Here is a 17,371-nt window from a genome sequence, read left to right on the forward strand (position 1 = left end):
TATTGCAAAAACTGAACTTACCCACTTCGAAAGATCAAACATTATCTTACATTCACTTCTACATGCTAAGAAGGTGGTTGTAATTTCCCTAAATACATTCATCATTTTGTATCTAATTCAGCACTGTGGTATAACAGGAAGACCAGCATTATGAAATGGATAGTTCTTGATTATTTATCTCTAGAATGGAGTATCACTATAAAGAAGAAAATTTGTAAATAATACATAGTCATAATTTTAGCTTCTTAATTACCTCAGAGTAGTACTCTATTCAAAAGAAAGTTTTTCAAAAGAATATCGAATGAAAACTTTGCAAACGTCATTAAAAGTATAGAAATTGTTACTTCTGAGCATATCAAAGTCCCAAGTGATAAATCAGTTGACCCAAATGCTAGACGTGCACAAGTTGAAATGTGCACACATCACTAGTCTTCATGACCGGTGAGCACCCTTTCATTTGTCATGAGTGTGAAGAGACTCAAGACAGAGACCTAATATTCCTGCTCCAAAAGGGGTTCATCAACACCTTGCAGCTGTTTGCTTTCCACCTGGAAACATGAAACACTTTCATACGGAATTTTTCTTAGACTAAGTTGATAGTAATTTGTTCTACTGAACTCTGTATCTGGATGTTAAATGTTATCTCTGATGAGATGTTAGCAGAACTGGGAGCTACAAATGGAAAAAATGAGGAAAACAGCAACTCACATCTAATTTTTAAAAAAGTGGAAAGAAAGAAACTATATTTAAATTTTTATGTACTTCCTAAATGCACTCTACATCATTTTTCAAAATATGCATTTCAAAGAAGAGCAAAGACAGCTAGCTGATCATCATGGCTCAAATCTATAATTTCATTACTCAAGAGAGTAGGCAAGATGTTTGCCATGAGTATGAGACAAGAATGGTCTACACATTTTGAGCTTATATAATGAGGTCATGAAGTATCACAATAAATAAATAAATAAATAAATTAATTAATTAATTAATTAAAAAGAGTGAAAATCAATTTAAGAAATTCCACTGGCCACTACATAAATCTAAGAGTTACTATGTACATAGTGTAAGGTGCATACCAATGCTTGCAATAAACAAAGTACCCTAATAAATGAATAAAAGTAGCAACAGTAATAGTGTGAAGCAGGAAGTGAAGGGAAGTAGCTGACAGGTTATACAGGAACTACAGGTGAAGGAGAGGAAGCCTCCAGCTGGGGATTCAGATAATGTCAGTACAGGACAGGGGCCATGGCTAATATTTAGAATGATGAATTGTGTTTAGACAAATATGTAGCTGTTAAGCATAAAGGCTGGATAGCACAGGACGTGTCCCTGTGGTGGTGTGAATGAGAAATGCGCCTTCACCAATGGGTTCCTATGTTTAAATACTTGACTCCAGTTGGTGTCACTGTTTGGGACGGTTATAAAATCTTTAGGAGGTGGACCCTTGCTGGAAGAAGTATGCCGCTGGGGAAGGGCCTTTAGGGTTTATAAACTCACCCCCACCATCGTTTCCATCTCCCCATCCTGCCCCCTCTGATCATTTTGTGTGGGTGAAATATCATCTGCTAGCCAGGTATCCACTCCTTCCTGGATATTATGGACACTCCCTTCAGAACCATAAGGCAAAATAAACTCTTTCTTTTGGTCATCCCATTTTTATCATAGCAACAGGTAAGTAACTAATACAGTCCCTTGGCCAGTTTTGCCTGGTCACAGGAACTGACAATCATGAATGATAAAGTGTGCTAATCCTGATATTTGGCCTTTTCCTGGAGAAGATGACACACTGCATGTATACATGCAGTTATTAAAACATCTATAGAAAACCTTTGTTTAGATTACTTACTATGCTAAGGGAAAAAAAATCCTGGCACATTTATGCGTTATACTTAACACGTTTCTAGTACAACTGACCTTACAGACAGACTCTGGGAAGACTACAAATTGCCAAAGCATGCGCACAGTCTAGAAGATGCATGGCCACCACTGTCGGAAGACAAGAGCGATGGAGGATGAGTCACCTCCAAGGTCACGTCGCCTGTTAACTTGATAGAAATTATTCTCTAAGGGACATGCTCCAATGACTCAGGTAGATTATTTTATAAGATACATTTTAATCAAACAGTCACCTACTTTTATCAAACTATCGAATAATGTGACTTGAGAGATCAAGTGAGGGTAAGTTTGAGGAAGATCGGTTTCCTTGCAGAGGCTTGGGCAGGAGAAGATGGAAGGTCCCTTTTCTTCAGGAAAAGATTAATAGCCAAGACAGAATCACTCTGAAGGGTAAACTCTTCGGGAGAAGAAGGGAAGGGAAGTAACAAAATCAAGGTAGGAAACACATTATTAATCAAGTATTGCAAGAGATAATAAGTATGGGGCTGGAGCAGGCTGATTGGCAATCTTTATTACCTCCTGTATATAATACTGCGCACAGAAGAACATTAAAGAAAAGTGACAATTTTTAAATATCAAGTTTTAATATTTGTTTAATCTTATGTGTATGAATATTTTACCTACATGTATGTACACTACTTGCATGTCTCGTGCAAGTGGAGGTCAGGAGAGGGCTTCCTGGAATTGGAGTCAGTGGTTGTGAGCCATCATGTGGATGATAAGAACAGAACCCTGGTCCTCTGAAAGAGCTGAAAGGGCGTCAAACTGCTGAGCCATCCCTCCAGCCTCAGAAATAACAATCTGTATAACTTAGTCTGACAAGTGCTATACATATCTGCATATTCTACTAGAAACAAGACACTAGATCCAACCCAGCGGTTGGAGTTGAAGGGGAGCCATCTCAGAAGATGCCTGTATAAGAAAAAAAGTTCTTAGGAACAAAGATTTGTGTTCTTAGGAACAGTGATTTGTTTCCCTTACCAGTGGAAATATATTTACAAATGAAGGAAAAAAGGCCCTGAGAGGTAGAATTTGAGTTATACTATAGTTCCTGTACATCCCAAGATTTTACAAAGTGTCACCCCCCCTCAGATATGTGTGCTATGGCAGAATCTGAGCAGGTTTTCAGTCTGGCACGTCCGTGAGCTCGCCAGTGCAAATGGGAGAAAGGATGGCGAGTAATGGAGTGCCCTATGGTCTGAAAGCAATAAGGTGACAATTCACACTTCCACATTCATCACAGGTGACGCCATTGTGAGGCTACAATGAGCCTTGGCTCAATGGAAATAAAAGCAGGCGTTTGAATCGATGGCTGACAGAAGATAGCTCCCTAAAATGTTGTCTACCAGCCTGACAGGATTTAATGAAAATTGAGATAGCCAGTGTAGCAATTTTAAACAATGGTCCCATTATTTTGACACATGCCTTTCCTAAAATTGCAGACCATGTCCCCTCTGGACTTTGGGAGAGATATATGACTGCTTGGCCCAAGAGAGAGATGGTGACTATGTGACTTCCAGGGTTGAGTTTAAAAAGACTGAGTATCTTCTGCTTCTTTGGGATACCTGCTGTTAGAGACCAACCATTGTGTTGTTAGGACGTCTAAGTCAGTCAAGTGGGAGGGTCCCCTTGGAGGCAGCCAGGACTCTACAGAAGGAAACCGAGTATTTGGCCAGTCTACTTGTTGCAACCAGCACTAGCCACAGTTTCTCATCAAACTCTAGAACGTCGCAGGAAAGCCCTAATTGAGTTAGTTGAATTAGGAAAGACTAATCTGTAAAATTTTTGGTATTGATTAAAAGCACAGTTTTGGGTTGGTTGCAGGATGAGACACAATTGGAATAGAAAAGTAGCTATATACCAACATACATCCATGTATTGACAAAATGGTAACATACTTATGATTGTACATTAATATGTTTACTATGTATTATTTTCTATGTAATATAAAATGGAAACATTCATTTAAACAAAAAAATCCATATCAATTATTAATTAATAAAACAATTGATTACTTAATTGATAATAAAATAACAATATTAATTAACAAGCTATTAACTTAGAAACAGGTAATAAAATCATTCTGTTTCTATAACAAAGTCTCAAATCAACCAAGGATCTCAACAGGTGGTCAGCATTCATCTCCTCTCCTGGTCACTTCATAGGTAACAATTATTGTCTCTTTCTGTTTCTGTGCTGAGAGAGTACTATATACCCTGTCAGTATCTCCCTCATTCACACGGCTCGCTGGAAGCACTCCTCCCTTTCATTTATAAGAAACTGAGCTCATACTTCTGAATTTCTTCATTATCCTCTACAGTATTATTTAAGTCTCTCCCCGTCTTTTTAAAGGCACCATGTACTTTCCCCATTCTCTCTGGCTTTTTGCAATACTTCAATCTATGCCTACCTCAATCTTCAGCATCATTTACAAATACTCTAAACTACATCATTTAAAAATATTTATGATGGCACTCCAGCCAGTGAAGCAGATTAGTCCCTTGATCAGTCATCGTCAGGGAAGCTTCCTCCTATGGCAGACCGAAACAAGTACAGAGACCCATTGCCAGACATGCACAGAGTGAGAGAGCTTGGGGCACTCAGCCCTTAACAGGATGTCTCCAAGGAATGCCTCCATGAAAGGGCTCATGGAACCCAATGGGAGAGGAGGCAAGAAAAGTGTAAAAAGCCAGAGGGTGGAGGACACCATGCATAACCCTTAAAATCAGCAAAATCTCTGTACGTAAGAACTTTCAGAGACCCAGGCAGCATGCACAGGGTATGCACAGGCCTGCACCAGATGGGGTCCTAGAGCTGAAAGGAGAAGTGGTAGAGGCTCCCATCCATGACCCAGGAGCAATTTCCAACTAAACCACATGCAAACAAAAATTTAGTTTCCTCCAAGGGAGTCTCACTGGGGAAATCAACTACACTTAAGGGCAGCTGCATGCCCAGCTGGAGACGGCCAGCAGAAAACCCACTCAGTGGCATCTTTGAAGGTTCCTTATCTCATGTCATGTCATGACTTTTCTCCTTTTTTATTTTTAATACACACACACACACACACACACACACACACACACACACACACACACAATTTCTCCATTTAGTGTTTTTGTAGTATTCCTGAGTGTGCAAACAAATGGGTCTCTTTCTTGTGCTTTCTCTTAGGCTCTTTTCCTTTTGGTTGCTTGTGTTGTGCTATTCTAATGTATTAGTCTTTATTTATCTTTTTATTTTAATTATTCTTAGAATCCTGATTGTTTTCCAGTGAGAGATAGAAAGGAGGTCGATCAGGATGGGAGGGGAACTGTGTTGGAACTGGGAGGAAGAGAGGGAGAGGAAACCATAACTAGGATATATTTTATGAGAAAAGATGCATTTTTAATAAAAGGGAAAATATTTATGATGTAAAAACATGTAAGCATTGACTTTAAAGCTCTCAGGGTAACACCAGCCCTTTCTTCTGGACCCATCTCTCAGATGGGTATGGCTATGCTCACTGTCTTCCAGTATTTCGTGGCACGCTCACATAATGTAACTGTAACCTGGCTTTACTAATCTAGCCTCCTAGAAGTATTTGCTCAGAAGTTCCAAACATGGCCTCTTCTCAACAGCCTCCTTAACCTCATTGGATTACACAAGGCAGAGAACAAATGCTTCAGGCTCTAGTTCTCTAGCTCACTCAAAATCAGTGAGCTCAGGCTCTCTGTACTCTGGGCATTCTTCTGTCTCCTCTGAGCCAACATCTGCTTTTCCAAATAGAAACATTTCTCACTTTCTTCAACCCATGCCAGCTGTCATGGTGAGCTGACTCAGAGCCCCTATCTCCGACTGTCACATAATCCCAGCTTAAGACATTCACCCAGGTGCTGTGCAAATTCTCTTTGTTGATTCACCTTAGTATTGATATGTACTATTAATATGATAACCTATATATCAAATATATTATATACCGTGTAGTTCACACAAAGCAAACACTTCCCAACTGAGAACATGCTTCATAAAAAGAAGCCCAAAGCAGTGAGCGTGTCACCACTCTCTTTGATTATGAAGACTGCCCTTAGTTTAACAGATTGGGTCTTGAGAAATTTCATTATAGTACTGTTGTTGTGAGCTACACTTTCTGCCTGAAATGCTTGCATCCCTAGTATCTTTATACTTCTGCCTACTAGTACCAACCTCCAGTCCATAAGTACCACCTCCATAGATAAATCTGAACATGGTAAGGAAGCCAGTGTCTCCCATAGCAACAGCTGAAGTATAGCATCTCCTTATTTTCTTATTTATTGTCTTCCCTTGTGGGAAGAAGATTTTACTCATCAACAGTTGTGAAGAGTCCTGTGCACACACACACTGTGTCCACTCTGCTGTCCCTACTCCAGAGCTAAGACATCATCTCCTGAGTTTCTCCACATGCCCCACCCTAGAAATATCTTCTTTAAGCATCCACTTGCCTGAGGCCTAATCTTGCAATACCATACATTTTTAGAATTAAATTTTTGGTCAACAAGAGATGAATGCACTTAATTGCAAGCCTGATGATCATTTATGGCAGAAAGAGGTGACACCACAAAGTAGCCTTCTGACCTCCACATGTATACCGTAGGATGCATGTGCCTGAACACACACAAATAAATAAAATTCAATAAAAATGTAACAATTACATGAAAGAACTCAAGCCATTTAGTTCATCCCCATTTTTGCAGATTTAGAAAGCACCACTCAAATAAAGAAAGCAGCTAACTCAAGGAAGCCTCTTTCAACACTTTAATTAATATAAGATTCAGTATGATTGATGAGTCTTCCATCTGCCAATCCCAGCAAGCACCAGGAACTACATTCCTAGAGGTTCTTATGCTTCACTGTCCTGAGAGCCATGGTCATATTTTCCACAGACTTCACCATGCACAGGATTCTCTTATACCACACTGTACTTAGGACTAGAAGGAAAGAGCTGAAACAGCCCAATGGAATGAGCTCAGTTAAACAGAATCACGGCAATGCTGGTACAAATCTCCGTCACCAACATTCCTCCATGACTCCATAGCTGCTACGGCCACTGGCTGAAAACACACTATCAGCTTTCCTGCACATTCCATATGGCTTCCCTAGCCCATTATGTAGTCAGAGCATTAGCTCTCCATCCTCACAACCATGGAAACAGCCACAAGTCCAAAAGGACTGTTTCTCTACAGTCCATTCAAATAGAAACAAGGGCGCTTAAGGAAGCATCTTGAAGCTTTAAAGCTAAATGAGATTTTCTTTTAAAACTATCTTACACACAGACACACACACATACACATATACACACAGACACACACACATTTAAATCCTGACTGACACATACGCCGATGAAGGTGAATATTTTAACCAATGTCACATAATATAAAATAGGTTAACAACTAGCAGATGAAATTCCACGGTGGGCTAGGAGACCTAGCAGGCAGAGATATGTGAGACAGTCAGGTTTATGGACGTTCAAAGACTCTGGGAGAAAAAGAACAGAACCATGTAAACCAGAACCATGTGCCCCGCCCCGCCCCGCTCCCCCTCGTCACCACTACTGTACTCTGGCCATGAGCCACAGAAACCCAGAAGCATCTGCCGAGGATTCTGACAGCTGTGCACGTACCCTTTACCATTTGCTCAGCTGCTTTGAAGTGAGAGACAGATATTCCGAGGGTTCTACCATGGGGGCTTCTTATCTTCAAGCCAGAATAATGTGTTCAGAATACAAATCCTTCTTATTAGTTGTGAATTTTGTCACTCACCTAAATGAACCTATCTGCTGCTCATGTTTTACAGCTAATGGAGGTGAACAGAACACATAGGGTTATCTCTCAGGACAGGCAATGCGAAGGACTGAAAACAAAGTGTTCCTCCCCGATGCCAGCAGAGCTGCTCATTAAGGACTTGGTAAATATGCACGTGCAACTCCACATGCTTTGAATAGGTCCTGTACAAATCCTACCACCATTCTTCGTGTCTCGCATATGAACATCATGAATTCAAGAAAAATGATTTAATGGGAAATTGCAGGTAGAAGGGATGTCGGTTTGCTGTACATGCCAACATGGCTGTGGTGCGCTGAAAATGAATTAATTGGATTTGTTAAAAATGTGACCTGCTCTCTCCCACAAAAGAGGGAGGATACACAAAGGAAGGAAGACAGAAAGACTTTCACAGACTGATCTTTGCTGCCTTGTACATTTTTAATAAAGACTCAGTATGTGGGAAGTAATTATAATGACTATCTTCAGTTACAAGATATTAATTTTGTGCTCCAAGGTTATTAACCACCTTTAAACATACGGTTAACAGGCAAGTGAATGGGCTTAATCCTGATATTAAGACACAAAACAAACCAAATAATCCGATATTTCACGACTTTCAAAGTTGATTGTCTCCTTGACAAGGCTTTACCAGAGGCCAGATATACAACTGCCATTTTAGAAAAGAGGTGCTGGCAGTCTCTAGCAGATGCCTGTTGAAGGAGACTTAATCCCCATTTAATAGCCATTCCTATTTAGGCCAGATATAAAAGGTCACTGAGGAAAGAGGTTTATCCCCCATTGATTCCACCTTATTGAGTTTGTCCAGTGTCCTTATCCAATGATCAACAAATCCTAAAAGGGGACTTCTTAACATACTGTATAGCTACATTTGCAAATGTCAACAATCCAGATGAGAATATAAAATATTTAAGATTAATGACATTTGATGTCCAAAATTCCAAGACTATTTCTTTTGATTTTTTTTTTCCTAATTCTTCAGGGCAAAAAATACTGTCAATTAATTCTAAATCAGTCATCTTCCAGAAAAGATAATCTTCTGCTTCTAACTATCACAGGACATTTTATCTTAAAGAGCGTTTTGTATATCAAGTGTCTGTGCGAAATGAAACAATGCCGTCCCTGCAGTCATGGTGGTTATCTGCATTCACAGATCTCTGTGCTCTAGGAAGAGAAAATCCTGGTCAGGTACATCAATGATCCCATGGGAAATTTGTAGTGATTTAGTTCTCTGGCTTATTAAAAGACTCACTATGGTTCAAAGGCCTCTGAATAAAATTTGAAAAACATTGCCATAAAATTAAGAAATGGGAGCTAAATCTCCATAGAGAAATACAAAAAATGCCCTGTGATATAAATTACCTGTATTATACAAACATTTCTAGTAAGAAATGCTGATGGGAAGCTCACTTTCTTAGTTCTATTGCTACATCATGTGACTCCTACTCATATAATTATTTGGGTTTACTTTGAACTCATTCTGAAATAATATACATGAAAAAAACTAATCTTTTTTTGAAAAGTTTTCTCATCTATTAATTTATTTTATTTATTTATTTTTTGAGATAAAAAACTTGAATTTGCTATACTGTGAAAGTTGGCCTTGAAATCCTGATCCTTCTGTTTCTGCCTTCTGCTTCTGCCTAAGGTTAAAGGTCACACACCTTTAACCTTACTTATTATTTTACATACAAGAAAGTAATTCTTTTAGCATAAATCAAATTTAAAAACTTTAAAATACTATATAATTCTTGTTTCATAGGGTTCAGCATTAAAGGCTAATTAGAAATTTAAGAAATTAGTCTCTGACTGTAACTGAGTAATATAGTGATTATACTTGGGTATTAAGCAAATCTGAAGGCTAAAAATTTAGATATAATTTAGCATGATATAGACAATACATAGATGATACCTCATTAAAATCTCTTCAATTGTTTTCAAATACTTACAGAATATGTAGAAGGGCTCATGGAGAAATAGCTCAATGGTTAAAGCAGTTGCTGCATGAGCAACTGAAGGTGGTGAAAATATCAGTGAGGGTTCCTTATACCCTTGCCTCAGCTTCACATGTTAACTCTTTACCCAGAACATTTGCCACAACTACATTGTTACATGGTACATTGGTACACGGACACAACACATTGGTACACGGACATTGGCTAAATTCCACATTTCATGGGGACCTCACTAATTTTTCTCCATTAGGTTTCAATGCTCCAAGGGTCCACCCATGAGGCCACATGACTCTGAGTTGCCACATCCTCCTGGCTTCCCCTCTGGATTGCAGTAGTCTTTCAGATGTCCTTGCTTTTGATGACACCAGCAAGTTTTGAATAGTATGAGTCAGTGGTCCTGTAAAATATCTTGCATTTTGGATCCATGTAGTACGTATGTCATAGTTAGGATAGACTTATAGTTGGAGGAAGAAGATGACCGAAGTGAGGCACATTTTCCTCAGATTACCTCTGGAGAACATGCCACCATATGACTTCTCAGAGAGGAGAGCCATCTTAAGGACCTGGTTGAGGCAAGTTTTGCCTAGTTGTCTCCTCTGGAAGGTCACCATGCCCTCCTCACCTGCCATTTTCCATATTCAATGCTACTGAAGACAGAAATCCAAGCCCACAGAACTCATGTGGAGGGTGGTATGTAGGTGACTCACATCTTCTTGAAAGATGGAGTTACTACTCCTGCATGTTCACGGACAGCCCATCATTCTATGAGATGTCCGAGTCTCACTCATTCTTACTATTTTACCATTTTATTCTTCACACATGAGAATTTTAAAAGGACACTAGTCAATGAATTCCCTGCTTCATAAAGCCAAAAAAAAGCTAGAAATCAATGTGAAAATGGACAAACATATTTTAAAATATTTCCAGCAGTTCATTAAGTCACCAAGTAACTAATTAGAAACAAGTTTTTCTGAGAAGCACTTTGTGCAGAACTTACCAGAAATATCCGTTCAAGTTGATCCTGAATGTCTTTCATTCCTGGAAACGCAGCAACTCCTTGGATCATCTCAACGAAGATACAGCCAACTCCCCTGAACAGAGAAGAATCATTATCAAAGCTGCTATAATTCTGCTTAGAAAACCAAATCAGAGATTAGGATGTCCTGGCCCCAGGGAAGAGGCAATGAATAAATAACTCTTGATGATCAATCAAAGCTGTGAGATACACCTAGACCCACACTCTGTGCCTGACTGTTTCTGTTGACCTGGGAGGACCCTAAACAAGCTCAGCCACACTGGTCCTGAAAACAATGGAAACGAATGAAGCAGCAGCAGGTCTCAGGAGTTTCCTCGTGTTGCAGGTGAGAAGGTCCTTGGCTGGGCACAGGGAAGCCTCTGGGGTGGGGTTCTGTCCCAACACCCTTCCCAGGTACGTTTCACAGACTCGCAATAGCTGCACTCTCAGCGGCCAGTGGTTCTGAATGTGCTCTAAACCAGCATCCTCTGGGAAACTTTAAAAACCACAAACCCCGAAGATTCTGTGCAGACATGAGCTGCTGAGATGGTCAAGGGCAGCTATGCCCAGGGTTGCTGAGTTAGACTCATCCCACGCCAAACAGAAATGCTCACCTTCTCATGTGCTTGCTCTTGCTCTAAATCCAACCCAACCTCTAATCCTGGAGAGGACATGATAGTCTTCTCCTCATGAGCTTGGTAGAATGCCCTTTCTCAATGCAGCTATCATCCAATGAACTCAAACTTGCCACCTCCCTGAACTGCCATGCTCACAGTCCCTATCCACCATACAGGCAAACAGCTGATCAATCACAGTCTCTATCCACAGTACAGGCAAACAGCTGGTCAATCACAGTCTCTATCCACAGTACAGGCAAACAGCTGGTCAATCACAGTCTCTATCCATGGTACAGGCAAACAGCTGGTCAATCACAGGCTCTATCCATGGTACAGGCAAACAGCTGGTCAATCACATGGTACAGGCAAACTGCTAGTCAATCACAGTCTCTATCCATGGTACAGGCAAACTTCTAGTTAAATACTTGTGTTGAGCTTTGTGAGAACAAGTCATTTGGAACTACATGGCAGGAACCTGAAATAAACCAAGGAAAAGAAGTACCAATGGCAAAGAAGTAGTAAAAACCTTTCATTCTTGCACATGAAGACCTCTGACCCCATCTGGTTCCTGCCTGCAGGAGACAGGATGTACAGACAGCTTGGTAATTTATTTTTTATCTCTCTACTTTAGAACCATTCTCTATCATTTTTAATGTTTCTATCTTCAACATGTTTAGGCTTCCTGACTGACAATACAAGGCATCTGTCTTAGTCAGGGTTTCTATTCCTGCACAAACATCATGACCAAGAAGCAAGTTGGGGAGGAAAGGGTTTATTCGGCTTACACTTCCATACTGCTGTTCATCACCAAGGAAGTCAGGACTGGAACTCAAGCAGGTCAGGGAGCAGGAGTTGATGCAGAGACCATGGAGGGATGTTCCTTACTGGCTTGCTTCCCCTGGCTTGCTCAGCCTGCTCTCTTATAGAACCCAAGACTACCAGCCCAGAGATGGTCCCACCCACAAGTGGCCTTTCACCCTTGATCACTAATTGAGAAAATGCCTTACAGTTGGATCTCATGGAGGCATTTCCTCAACTGAAGCTCCTTTTTCTGTGATAACTCCAGCTGTGTCAAGTTGACACAAAACTAGTTAGTACAGCATCTCTTCAAATGCTGCACTGATTTCAATCTAGGGCAAGCAAACCATTGTATCCTTAACTTATGTCAGAATGCCATGGGGTAAAAGGCAAGTGACCTACTTCTGTACAGCTGCTCCAGTTGTTATCGCAGTTGTGATCAAGACTGTTTTGAATTAAAGTCATACATTAGTGGGAATGTTTTTCCCATAATGCATGCCACATAACTTCTAGTTAAATGCACACATAAGGGTTTATGTGCCAAAGTGACTGCACAAATCCCACATTACATCATAAACACAATTTCACTCGGAGAATGAGAATTAGTTTCATATCATTCTAGACAGATGGAACTCAGATGTCTGACTACATCTAGTTAAAATGCTAGTATGGTGGTTTTCTAAATTTTTCTGCCAAGAATTCTTTCCAAGGTTATTGACCTGTGTTTCCACTGTCTTCTTATTTAAGCTCACATTAAACATTGTGGATTTGGAATACCCACACCTTCCTGTTTGTACATAAAAATAAACTCTCTGCTGTCTGCCTTCTGCCTTTCATCTTGCTCCCATACCCTGCAACTCCGACTGAAGCCGACCACATCCTACGTGTGCAGAGCTGAGCTTGCCGGAGGGGTGGGGAGGTATCAGATACACGGTCAGGACTACCTACAGCATGTTTTTTTTACATCTACTTTTCCTAGTTTACATAACTTCCAGAATATGATACTTAGAGGACAAACCTACACTATAGTTCTGTTCAGTTGGAACAAAATGATGTAGTTAGCACTGCAGATTTTAAATGCTTGGCTGGCTGAGAGGTTGGGCCATTCATTTCTAATGGATGTTTCATGACATCATCTTTCTCAAAAATTAAGAGTACACTAATGAAGCTGAAAGAATTATACTTAACGACCATATAGAAATTATCATGCACAAAAAATAAAGAGTAGAGCTACACACATATCAGTATTATTAATACAGAATTTTTTTTTGCTGGAATTGCCAAGCAGCAAAAAAGTCCTTTCATTCACATGAAGGCACTGATCTGTCTCCCCTCCCCCCATTAGTTCCCGCTCCTTCAGCAGACAGAGTAAGTTGACAGCACTGAGTGGTTTGCTGAGAGCAAATCTATCTACTTATGCACTACACTTAAGAAGTGATGTTGTACATGGGGCAGTGTCTCCTTTGTGGCTTCCCCCGGCCCCTGAGAATTTGAATGTATATAATGACTATCTACTGAGTCTAAATTCTTCTTTAAGAAAACATGGGCAATCCTGGAAACATGGCTCATGGTGTTTACATGCATGAAGACCTGAGTTCAAATTCCCAGCATGCACACATACAAACTTGGGTGTGGTGATGCCCACCTGTAATCCTAACACTGTGGTGGCTGAGATGGACAAGAGAGGAGGATCGCTGGGGCTTGCTGGTCACCAGCCTAGCTCCAGGTCATGTGACCATTTGAAGGGGGTAAGACAAAGACGATTCAACAGGTCACCTGATATCTTCCTCCAGTCTCCATGTGAAGGCACACCAGCCTGTGTACTTGCATACACACATGCATACACCACATGAATATACAAACACACTACAAAGAAAGAACACAGGGTTGCCACATACTGCTCGGTTAAAATTCCTCGTGAGATTCAAAGTACTGATTTTATGATTACTCAACTGGAAAGGTATCTTGATGCAGTCACACAGCTTTCAAATTTTGAAACTCAAATTTTAGAAATCTAACTTAGGTCATTGGTATAGGGATCATTTTTCCCCCCCGGGGTAAAAAATAAAATAATGAATTCCAATGACATCACTAGTTTAAATGGCCTGGGATTGGAGATTTGGCTCAACAGTTAAGGTATATACTATTAAGGGGGCCGGAGTTTGGTCCTTGCACCCAAATTATGGCTCAACGCTGCCTGTCAGCACAGCTTCAATAAGGCCTGAAGCCTCTGGCTCCCACAGACACTGCACTCCTGCATATAGACATTCCTACCCTAATACTTACATGCATATGGCCAACTAAAAATAAAATCTTTCCAAAATTTAACATAGCAATTCAAACAAAATTGGCAATTCTTTGCCATAATAAGCAAAGAATGATGTCCTTTCGGGCCTCGATGCCTTTAATTTAGCTGTTTATTGTGATAAACAACGCAAAGTTAACCATAAAAATAGAGTATAAAAGTGAATTTAAATAAAGTCAAAGGAAACTACATGATTTTTGATGCTAAAAACCAGTCTAAAAATGTGGAAAATAACCGCAGCATTTATTATTATCTGACACCAAAAACCCTCTCTATTTCTTTCTGCAGTTTAGTAGGGTAAGATATAGCAAATTAACAATATTTTAAAATATATTTTAAAGCCAATTTTCCTTCTTTTTCTCTTCCTTTAATTTTTGTTTACTTGTTTTTGGTAGTGCTGGGTTCAAAGCTAAGCTTCTGCACCTATCAGGCAAATGGTTTGTCTCTGAGCTCTATCCCCAGTCTGACATTCTTTACTTCTCACATCTGATTTCATGTTGGAGATCAAACCTAGAGACTTGCACACACTCAGCAAGTATTGTACCACTGAGGTCCACCTGACCCAGTAATGTCCTTCTGGATTAAGAGAATAAACAGATGAGCTATACTTTCCCTATTTGTCATATTCACTCCTCATTATAGGTAAGGTCAAATAAAATATGAAAGTCATGGGCAACTTTAAGAAAAGTATGTTTCTTGGACTTGAGCTTTGTGCAAGGTGGATCTATTTTCATTATTCTACATACAGCCAGCCAATTAGACCACCACCATTCATTGAAGATGTTTTCTTTTTTCCACTGTATGGTTTTGGCTTCTTTGTTGAAGATAAAATGTTCATAGATATATGGATTTATTTCTGGGTCATCGATTCTCTTCCATTGATCGACACCTCTGTCTCTGTACCAATACCCTGTGGTCTTTATTACTATTGCTTTGTAGCACAGCCTGAGGTCAGGGATGGTGATTCCCCCAGAGCTTTTATTGCTAATAACTGTTTTGGGTATCCTGGAATTTTAGTTTTTCCAGATGAAGTTGAGAATTGCTCTTTCTGTGATGAGTTGTGTTGGAATTTTGATGGGGTTTGCATTGACTCTGTAGATTGCTTTTGGTAAAATGACCGTTTTCAATATGTAATCCTGCCAATCCATGAGCATGGGAGAGCTTTCTATCTTCTGAGATCTTCTTCGATTTCTTTCTTCAGGGATTTGAAGTTCTTCTAATGTACATCTTTCACTTGCTTGGTAAGAGTTGCATCAAGATATTTTATAGTATTTGTGGCTATTATAAAAGGTGTTGTTTCCCTAATTTCTTTCTCAGCCTGCTTATCATTTGTATAAAGGAAGGCTACTGATTTGTTTGAGTTAATTTTATATGCAGCCACTTTGCTGAAGTTGTTTATCAGCTGTAGGCACTCTCTGGGAGAATTGTGGCAGTCGCTTATGTATACTATCATATCATTGCAAATAGCAAAATTTTGACTTCCTCCTTTCCAATTTGTAACCCCTTGGTCTCCTTTTGTTCTCTAATTGCTTCATCTAGGACTTCAAGTACTATATTAAATATATAGGTAGAAAATGGGCAGCCTTGTTTTGTCCCTGTTTTTTTTTTTTTCTTTTAGGATTGCTTCTAGTTTCTCTCCATTTAATTTGACATTGGCTGTTGATTTGCAGTAAATTGCTTTTTTATGTTTAGGTAGGTGCCTGAATTCCTGATATTTTCAAGACTTTTAACATGAAAGGGCGTTGTATTTTGTCAAAGGCTTTTCCAGCATCTAATGAGATGATCGTGTGATTTTTTTTCCTTGAGTTGGTTTATATAGTTTATTACGTTGATGGATTTTCATATATTGAACCATCTATACATTCATGTGATGAAGCCTACTTGATCATGGTGAATGATGGTTTTGATGGGCTATTCGATTCAGTTTGCTAGAATTTTATTGAATATTTTTGCATTAATATTTGTAAGTGAAATTTGCCTGAAGTTCTCTTTCTTTGTAGGGTCTTTGTGTGATTTAGGGATCAGAGTAACTCTGGCTTCATAGAATGAATTAGGTAGTGTTCCTTCTGTTTCAATTCTGTGGAATAGTTTGAGGAGTATTGGTAACAGGTCTTCTTTGAAGGTCTGGTAGAATTTTGCACTAAAACCAATCTGGCCCTGAGCTTTTTAAAATAGTTCTACCTGAACACCTAGCTATACCACTCTTGGGCATATACTCAAAAGATGCCCCACCATACCACAAGGACACATGCTCCACTATGTTCATTGCAGACTTTTTTGTAATAGTTTGAAGCTGGAAACAACCCAGATGTCCCCCAATCAAAGAATGGTTATAGAAAGGTGGTTCATTTACACAATGGAATGCTATTCACCTTTTAAAAATGAGGATATCATGAATTTTGCAAGCAAATGGATGGATGGAACTAGAAAATATCATCTTGAGTGAGGTAACCCAGACCCAAAAGGGCATGTATGTTATGTATTCACTGATAAGTGGAAATTAACTAAAATGTACAGAATACCTAGGATAGTCACAAGCAGAAAGGCACAAAAAAAGGATGCTTCAATCCCACTTAGAAGGGGAAAGAAAATAATCATGGGATGCAGAGGGAGGGAGGGACCAGGACTGGAGATGGGAGGGGAAAAGGGGGTGGGGCAGAAGAAACACCCAGAGGGCCAGCAGAATGAGTGGAAATATGCAGCCTGAGGGGGTGAGGGGTGGAGTGGCCCTCCAGAAAGTAAGAGACGGGGGAGGTGAGAGACTCTCAGTACCCAATGGGGGTGACCCTAGCCAAAATGCCCAACATCAGGGAGAGGGAACCCGAAGAGCCCAGCACAAGTAGATAAATAGGGCCTCAAGTGGAGGGACGGGTTACTAACACACAGTCAAAATTTCTGACCCAGAATTGTGCCTGTCTAAAAGAACTGAAGGGACAAAAGTAGAGAAGAGACTGAAGCCTAGCATGGCTGCCCTCTGAGAGGCTCTACCA

General features: G+C 39.9%; 1 protein-coding gene across 5 annotated transcripts in view, besides 1 other annotated feature; it reads right to left on the reverse strand.

Moving 5' to 3' along the window:
* Cdk14 (cyclin-dependent kinase 14) overlaps window positions 1–17,371 on the reverse strand; it is a 576,868-nt gene that overhangs the window by 196,806 nt on the left and 362,691 nt on the right. For all 5 annotated transcript variants that reach the window (NM_011074.3, XM_006503544.4, NM_001310448.1 and 2 more), the window contains one exon: window positions 10,644–10,737. In NM_011074.3, the coding sequence (NP_035204.2) occupies window positions 10,644–10,737 (94 nt within the window). The remainder of the gene's footprint in view (window positions 1–10,643; window positions 10,738–17,371) is intronic.
* Window positions 7,050–9,717: an enhancer, noted in NCBI's record as "VISTA enhancer mm49". NCBI's record gives its function as "enhancer in: midbrain (mesencephalon)[3/5]" and the evidence as "EXISTENCE:transgenic organism evidence [ECO:0001131][PMID:17130149]".

Source organism: Mus musculus, chromosome 5 (assembly GCF_000001635.26).
Source record: "Mus musculus strain C57BL/6J chromosome 5, GRCm38.p6 C57BL/6J".
NCBI lineage: Eukaryota > Metazoa > Chordata > Mammalia > Rodentia > Muridae > Mus > Mus musculus.